We start from the raw sequence: 9,032 nt of genomic DNA on the forward strand, positions 1-9,032 counted from the left end.
TAATTTTCAGATTTGTTTTTGGAACACTATTAATATTTTCAGATTTTAGCCAATAATTACTGTAAATTACAAAATTACATGATTTAATTTTTTTATAATAACAAGATTTTAAATCATTGAGAAATAATATAGAAGGGTGTTACTTGTAGCTCATCTAATATAATGATTTTAAAATTTGAAGTTTGAGATAATGTTTTGAGTATGAGCTCGAATTATAACAATCATCTCAACTAAAAAATTTTAAAGTAAAATTTATGTTGTATTTCAGAGCACAAGGAGATCAATTTATAACATTCACGGCAACCACTATCAATAGACGATTCACCAAAATCCAGCCAACATTCGAAGAATAAGAACACACGCAAGAGAAATAATAACAACACGGCAATTTACTTGGTTCGGATTGAGATCAATCCTACATCCAAGGATCTGGAAAACTCCCAAAGAATTCACTAAGAATCGAGACAAAATCAGTTCAATACAATTCTCTCAATCGATGTTATGCCACGAACTAAAACAAGTAAATAAGGCATAAAACGAACAAGAACAACAGGGACAGAATCACCGAAGTTTCAGCTCCAATTAGGAACCCTTCAATCTTCACTCTAATATCAAGAAGAAGATCCCTAATATTCTTCAAGGATATGAACTGTTCGACAAATCAAGAAGGAGAAGAGCACCCAGATCTTTTGATTTTTCGTGTCGATTAACCTCCAGATCCAAGCTCTACTTAAACTAACTCAACTAATTAACTACCCTAACTAACTGATCTAATCTAATCTGTTGGATAACATCTTGACTCCATTAGACTGATCTAAGCCGTTGAATGCCACTAATGCTCAAGTCAACAAGTCAACATTATATCCCACAAATCTCCACCTTTGACAGATTCGTTGCTTCCAAAAATGAATTCAATGAGTTCCCATTTCAACATAGATTAGATCACTCCACAAGCTGCAGCATGCTCAAAGCTTGATTGAGCTTGCCAACCGGTATTACTTTAGTTAACATATTTGCCGGATTAACATTTGTATCAATTTTCAGAATTTTAACCAATCCTTTTGATACAATGTCCCTTACAAAATGCAACCTTACATCTATATGCTTTGTCCTTTCGTGAAAGACAGAATTTTTTTATAGATGTATAGCACTTTGTGACTCACAGAATATTGTAACACCTTTCTGCTTGAATCCAATTTCTGTCACAAATCCTGAGATCCAAAGACCTTCTTTTACAGCTTCTGTTAAGCTTATATACTCCGCTTCAGTAGTAGATAACGCAACCACACTTTGCAAATTTGACTTCCAGCTCACTACATTTCCTCCAAAAGTGAACACATATCCTGAAATTGACCTCCGTTTATCCAAATCAGTTGCATAATCTGAATCACAATAACCAGTGACTTCATATGGTTTCAATGCAGGTTCTGAATACTTCAGCTTTAGTCTTTTAGTTCCCTTAAGGTATTTTAGTAACCACTGTACAGCCTTCCAATGATCTCGACTTGGTTTACTCATGAACCTACTAACAAGACCCAAACTATAAGTAATATCTGGACGTGTTGAAACCATTATATACATGATGCTTCCTACTGCATTAGAATATGGAACATCCTTCATATGCAAAGCCTCTAACTCTTCTTGATCTTCCTTCATAGCTTTTAACTTGAAATGAGCACCAATAGGAGTAGTTACTGATCTAGCTTCTGTCATATTGAAAGTTTCTAGGACCTTGTTTATGTAACTTTCTTGAGTCAAACACAAAATCCTTGTCCTTCTATCTCTTTGAATTTCAACTCCTAGTATTTGCTTTGCTGGACCAAGATCTTTCATTTCAAATGCAATATTAAGCTGCTGCTTTAGTTTCTGGATTTCATTAAGCTTTTTACATGCTATAAGCATGTCATCCACATAAATCAACAGATAGATAAAACACTGATCATGAAGCTTCTTGAAATAAACACAACTGTCAAATTTGGACCTTTCATAACCTTGCTGGAGCATAAAATCATCAAAACGTTTATACCATTGTCTTGGTGATTGTTTAAGGCCATACAAGGATTTTTTCAGCATACAGACTTGTCCTGCTCGAGGATTAATCTCAAAACCTTTAGGCTGTGTCATCAGAATCTCTTCTTCTAGATTTCCATGTAAGAACGCTGTTTTAACATCTAGTTGTTCTAATTCAAGATCTTCCATAGCTGTAATGGCAAGCAAAATTTTGATAGAAGTGTGCTTCACGACTGGAGAAAACACTTCGTGGTAGTCTATACCTTCAACCTGAGAGAATCCTTTTGCAACTAATCTAGCCTTGTATCTCGGTTTTTCAACCCCAGGGATTCCAGGTTTTCTTTTGTATATCCATTTGCATCCAATCACCCTCTTATCTTCTGGTTTATTGACTAATGCCATGTGTCATTCTTGATCAATGACTTATACTCTTCTTGCATAGCATTCTACCAGAGTGCTCTATCTTTACCTTTCATTGCCTCTTCATATGTTGTAGGTTCTTTTACTTCCATTAATTCAGCCATATTAAGAGCAAAAGCAGTGAACTCAGATGATGCAAATCTTGAGGGAAGCCTGATTTCTCTTCTTATTCTGTCTCTTGATAGTTTATAGTCTTCCAAATTGTGTTCAGAATCTGTATCAACATCTTGTTCATCTTTGTTTTCATTTGAGACCTCTGACTTTTGAATTTCATTGTGACATATATCATAAGAATCTTCAGGTGAGTCTTGGTTAGCTCCACCTTCATCCTTATACAGTGCATTGCTGGATGTTTGAGTCTGATTTTCATTGTGAAAAGGCTGCTCAGCTTGTTTAGAGCTGGCTGCTGCTGGAATAACTTTGTTAGCATAAAAATTAGACTCATTAAATACCACATCTCTACTGATAATGCACTTTTGTTCATCTAAAAGCCAGATTCTATACCCTTTTACGCCAGTAGGATACCCTAAGAAGATGCCCTTCTTAGCTCTAGGACTTAACTTCCCTTGATTTGTATGAATATATATAACACAACCAAAAGTCCTTAGATGTTTATAATTTGGTTTTATGCTAGACCATTTCTGTTCTGGAACCATAAAATCGATGGCAGAAGATGGTGATAAATTGATCAAGTAACAAGCTGTGGAGGCAGCTTCTGCCCAGAATCTTTGTGGCAATCCACTCTTACTAAGCATGCATCTAACTTTATTCATGATAGTTCTATTCATACGTTCCGCAACTCCATTTTGTTGTGGTGTATAAGTGCAAGTCTTATGTCTAGTAATGCCATACTTAATACAATATTCATCAAAATCATGATTACAAAATTCCAAGCCATTATCAGTTCTTAAAATCTTGATTTTATTTCCAGATTTGTTCTCAACTAAGATTTTCCACTCTATAAACTTGCTAAAAGCTTGATCTTTTGTTTTCAGAAAATATATCCAAACTTTTCGAGAATAGTCATCAATAAAGGAAATGAAATATTGACATTTAGAGAGTGATAGAGGTACCTTAGGAGATCCCCACAGGTCAGCATGTATATAATCCAGAGGTGACTTAGTGTTATGAGTAGCTGTATTGAAACTCAATCTATGTGTTTTACCTAAAACATAATTCTCACAAAAGTTCAGATTACTGATGTGTTTTGCATCCAGAAGTCCCTGCTTGCACAACTCTTGTAACCCCTTTAAGCTCATATGCCCGAGCCTTTGATGCCAAAGAAGAGTTTGATCTTTATCAAACATGGTTAGATGAGTTTCAGATAATAGAGTTGATCCCTGAAGTATATACAGCCCTTGTTTCAGAATGGCTTTCATTGTCACTAGTGAACCTTTCACTACTTTAAGAGTGCCACCTTGAGCTTTGTAACTCATCCCCTTCTGATCCAAGGTACCTAAGGAGATCAAATTCCTTTTTAGCTCAGGAATGTACCTTACATCAGATAGAATTTTCACTGATCCATCCCACATCTTTAGCTTTATTGATCCAACCCCATGAATTTTGCAAGGCTCATTGTTTCCTAGAAGCACATAGCCTGTTTGTGTCTCAACTAAATCTGAGAACCTGTCCTTTCTAGGGGACATATGATAGGTGCATCCTGAATCAAGAATCCATTCTTCTTTTGGGTCATCCATTGAGATGGTTAGGACCTCAGCCTCTTCATAACTCTCAAGAATATTTGCTGCATCAGTTGTATGAGTGACCTCATGTCCTTGATTGGATTTTCTCAAAGGACAGAACCTCCTGATGTGGCCTTCCTTCTTGCAAGACCAACATGTTCTCTTTGGTCTTGACTTAGATCTAGACCTTGATTTTGGCCTACTGGAAGGTCCTCTTCTCTCAAGTGATCTTCCTCTTATATTTAGGCCTTCTCCAGCAGGCTTTTGAAGCTTTCCATTTGCCTTCAAGTCTAGTTCCTTGGAATAAGCTGCTCATGTCACTTCTTCAAGTGTAAGAGTCTCCCTGTCATATTTCAAGGTGTCCCTCAGTTGATCATATGCTTTTGGAAGGGAGTTTAGAAGAAAGATTGCCTGATCTTCCTCATCAATATTGACCTCCATATTCTCGAGATCTGATAACAGCTTAGTAAAATCATCAATGTTCTCATCTATCGATTTGTGTTCCTCCATCTTAAAGCTGTAAAATCTCTGCTTCAAGTATATCCTATTTGGTAATGCTTTTGTCATATACAATTGCTCTAGTTTGAGCCATATATCGGCAGCAGTTTTCTCTCTTACAACTTTTCTAAGGATCTGATCACTTAGACTGAGAACAATTGTGTTTCTTGCCTTCTTTAATATCTCTGCTTTGTTCTCCTTCGAATCTGGAATCTTAGACTCTCCTAATAATGCATCATCAAGACCAAGATTTCCTAGATGTGCAATCTTCTCCCTCCATAGGTTGAAGTCATTTTTTCCATCGAATTTCTCTACCTCAAATATTGAGGTGGACATTGCTAGAGAGTGTCCCTGGCCAGTAGACATGCTTCAACAATAATTCCACACACACCCGAGACAAGATAATCCAATGATTCAAACAAGAAGAAGATAGATCAGAACACCCTCTCAAGATCTTTCGCCCCAAGATTTTCACCTTGAGGCTCTGATACCACTTGTTGTATTTCAGAGCACAAGGAGATCAATTTATAACATTCACGGCAACCACTATCAATAGACGATTCACCAAAATCCAGCCAACATTCAAAGAATAAGAACACATGCAAGAGAAATAATAACAACACGACAATTTACTTGGTTCGGATTGAGATCAATCCTACATCCAAGGATCTGGAAAACTCCCAAAGAATTCACTAAGAATCGAGACAAAATCAGTTCAATACAATCCTCTCAATCGATGTTATGCCACGAACTAAAACAAGTAAATAAGGCATAAAACGAACAAGAACAGCAGGGACAGAATCACCGAAGTTTCAGCTCCAATTAGGAACCCTTCAATCTTCACTCTAATATCAAGAAGAAGATCCCTAATATTCTTCAAGGATATGAACTGTTCGACAAATCAAGAAGGAGAAGAGCACCCAGATCTTTTGATTTTTCGTGTCGATTAACCCCCAGATCCAAGCTCTACTTAAACTAACTCAACTAATTAACTATCCTAACTAACTGAGCTAATCTAATCTGTTGGATAACATCTTGACTCCATTAGACTGATCTAAGCCGTTGAATGCAACTAATGCTCAAGTCAACATTATATCCCACAATTTATTTTTGATAGGATGTTATTACTTAAAACCAATTATATTTCAATTTTCGATTTTTATTTATTATTATTTTTTAATTATTATGAAATTTTAAGAAAATATATAATTTTTTTTAACGATAATGAGAAAATAGGAAATTTCATAATTAAGCTAATGACAGAATTAAATATTGCATATAAGTTTGACTATGCTATAAAATTACATTAATTTCAATTATTCAATATTATTTATCCTATTTGATATTATAATATGGATTCATTGTTCAATGTTACTTATTCTATTTAATATTTAAATTAAAAATGTAACGAATATAATAACATACACATGCATACATAATTTTAAGTCGTGTATTTTTTAATTCTTCAATTTATATACAAACGATTTTATGCATGTACACATTGCGTGTTTATATTATATATTGGTTTTTTCCCCTTAAATATAACATGTTTTCAAGTGATAATTGTGTGATTATTTTTTTCATCAATTTATGATATTTCTTGTTCTTTAATATTTATCATCGGTATTGTTTTGGAAATTTCATTCAATATTTTTGACATTTTTTTGAGTAACTATGCCATTCAAATTTGAATCTGATTAAAATATAAAATTAAGTGATAACCGATCATTGCATATCTCCATTTTGTTTTTGCCAATTTTTGCAGTTTTTTTCGTACATTAACATTGCTTTTGCTTCATTTCTCTAATTAAAACCATTTTCTATTATAATTTTCAATTTTTATGTATGCTTTTTAATTAGCGTTATGGCATTTTAAGAAAATAAAAGAATTTTTTTTTTAATGACGGAAAAATAGAATCACAATTAAGCGAGAGAAAATTTGCATGCAAGTTAACGTACAGTCCTAAAAATCTAAAACAAAAAAGAAAATAATTTTAAAAATTCAACATTTCGAATCCTACTTGATATATAAAAAAAGGGATCATAGAAAACAAACAATTTCAAATGTTCCATGTTACTTATCCTATTTAAATTATTTAATATTGAAAATTTATGCATATGACAAAATAACACACACACACACACATATACTCAATTATTTTAATCTATGTTACTAAATATATCACAGCATATAGTTTATTAAGTTTTTATTTATACAAAACGCGACTTCACGTACGTACTTCACGTGCAAAATACGTGCTAAGATGTCACGTACAAAACATGTGCACAAAAGGGTACGTATATATAGAGTTATTTATTATGCTATATGTAGGTCTAATTATTAATGATACCTGAACTGAAGTCTCACTGCATAGCTAAAATATTCCAATCCAACAAAATTTAATAAACACACACATACATATATATATAGCCCTAGCTAACATATATGAACAACTCATGATTATTGAAAATGGAAAATTATTAGGTCTTCTTTTAATATGTAAAGATCATTAATTAATTAATAGAGTAGTAGCTATAGCTATATTATATCCGAGCTAGAGCTCATCCCAGCATGAAAGAAGAGCAGTAGCACTAGGGCTCACATGAAAAGGGCCGCTGCATGGGAGCGGAGGCAGCAGATCATCATCAGAGGTGGCGGAGGATTGGTTTTCCGACGATGTGAAGGCCGCCATGAGAGATTCGACGTAATCTATATGATGCGGTGGGGCGGCGGCGTTCATGTCACATTGATCATAGAGTACCCCTTCAGACACCGCAGATGAAAACGGCATCCCGGATTCAAACAAGGGATCACCGGCAGACATTAATATTGGTATGTTGTCTTGAAGATAAGCAGCTTGCTGCAATATTTCATTAGGGCTAAAGATTTCCTTGTCTGAAGTAGTACTACTCATGAACATGAAGCTGCAGTTGTCATGATCTTGATAATTATTAGGGACTTTGTGCTGATTTTGGCCGAAAGTTTGAAGGTTGCTTGACAAAGGCTGCAGGTAAGAAACGGCTGAATCTAGCTGCGGTACTGTCGCGGGGATCGAAAAAGATATTGGTGGCAATGGGGTTAGTTTCTGATCAGTAGTATAGCTCATGGCAAAATCAAATCCTTGTAGGATTATTAATGGATCGGTTTCTGAATTTGGGTTTGGATTATTAATGTTCACTGCATTCATCATGTATAAATTATTTTCAGAAAACTCGCAAGGATTTTCAAGGGAAACCATATTATCATGATCTGCAGCTTGAATATTGTGATTATAATTCTGATGAGCATTAATGAACTTCTTCTTGATGCTTGAATTCCAAAAATTCTTCACTTCATTATCTGTTCTTCCAGGCAGATGCTTGGATATTTGAGCCCATCTACAATTAAAAAACAAAAAGTTTTTGCAAATTTTTTAATAATTTTTTTTTCCTAATTACATTATCAAATTAAATGACATGAATTAATTAAAAAGAATTACGATTAATGAACCTGTTTCCTAGGATTCTGTGGAGCTCAATGACTATAGCTGCTTCACGGCGAGTGAAGCTTCCTCTCTTCAAATCAGGCCTCAGGTAATTAATCCACCTCAATCTGCAACTCTTACCACATCTTTGCAGCCCTTTAATTTAATTTTGTTTTTACCAAAATTCATTAAATTAATTATAAGATGTAACAATATTTATATAAATACACACACTAAAAAAACACGTGGATGGACGATTTAGTGTTGTTTTTGTTTGTTGGGTTTAATTTCTCCCCATATTATTATCTCGCCCCAAATCAAATCATGCACCATTTTACACACAGCTAGAATTAAACACTCACATGCATTTTTATATATATACCTGCAAATTTGGGAACTGAACTCCAACAGCCATGGCCATAGGTGGTGATGTATTTGATGAGTTTTTCGTCTTCTTCAGGTGACCAAAGACCCCTTTTCACCATCTGTTTGTTGCAGCAAGAATGTTGCGCCATCGCCAATCGATCTTTTCTCTTTAATTTACAAGCGAAAAGGAAATTAAAATTCAGATATCAATGAATGATCTTTACAAAGACACACGTACGTACATGTGTATGTGGTCGATGGTGGGAGTTAATTCTTAAGAAAAAACCAATTGATAGAAGAAGAATTATATATATATGTGTGTGTGTGTGTGTGTATATGAATGATGATAGGGGCCTAGCTAGCTAGCTCTTGAGAAAACCCTTTGTGAGAGGGGGCAGCGTTTATATAGTTACGAAAATGGAGTCAGCTATGCAGTCAAGGTTGGAGCCAAAAAATGTGTGTGAAAAATGAAAATTGATTTTAGCTAATTAAATAAACAGAATTCACAACCTTAATTACAAACCTTTACACTTATAAATTTTGTATACATTTTGTCATCCATAATCTAAATGCATGATACATAGTTTGGTGT

The 9,032-nt window shown here is 34.5% G+C and overlaps 1 protein-coding gene across 1 annotated transcript; it reads right to left on the reverse strand.

Moving 5' to 3' along the window:
- Positions 1–7,007: 7,007 nt before the first annotated feature.
- Positions 7,008–8,780, reverse strand: LOC140867324 (uncharacterized). The gene is made up of 4 exons (XM_073272401.1): positions 8,683–8,780; positions 8,457–8,607; positions 8,101–8,230; positions 7,008–7,988 (listed from the first exon to the last, which is right to left on the reverse strand). The coding sequence occupies exons 2-4, from the start codon at positions 8,587–8,589 to the stop codon at positions 7,166–7,168; spliced, it is 1,086 nt and encodes a 361-aa protein (XP_073128502.1). The 5' UTR covers positions 8,590–8,607; positions 8,683–8,780; the 3' UTR covers positions 7,008–7,165.
- Between the last annotated feature and the right edge of the window lie 252 nt (positions 8,781–9,032).

This window comes from Henckelia pumila, chromosome 4 (genome assembly GCF_033568475.1).
Source record: "Henckelia pumila isolate YLH828 chromosome 4, ASM3356847v2, whole genome shotgun sequence".
Lineage (NCBI taxonomy): Eukaryota > Viridiplantae > Streptophyta > Magnoliopsida > Lamiales > Gesneriaceae > Henckelia > Henckelia pumila.

Bases quoted from the DNA above. Each gene is read 5' to 3' on its own strand.
- LOC140867324 (XM_073272401.1), bottom strand. From the start codon at position 8,589: ATGGCGCAACATTCTTGCTGCAACAAACAGATGGTGAAAAGGGGTCTT. The intron at 8,231-8,456 runs GTATATATATAA...ATTAAATTAAAG, and splicing joins TTCAGTTCCCAAATTTGCAG to GGCTGCAAAGATGTGGTAAG. The intron at 7,989-8,100 runs GTTCATTAATCG...TTTTAATTGTAG, and splicing joins CACAGAATCCTAGGAAACAG to ATGGGCTCAAATATCCAAGC.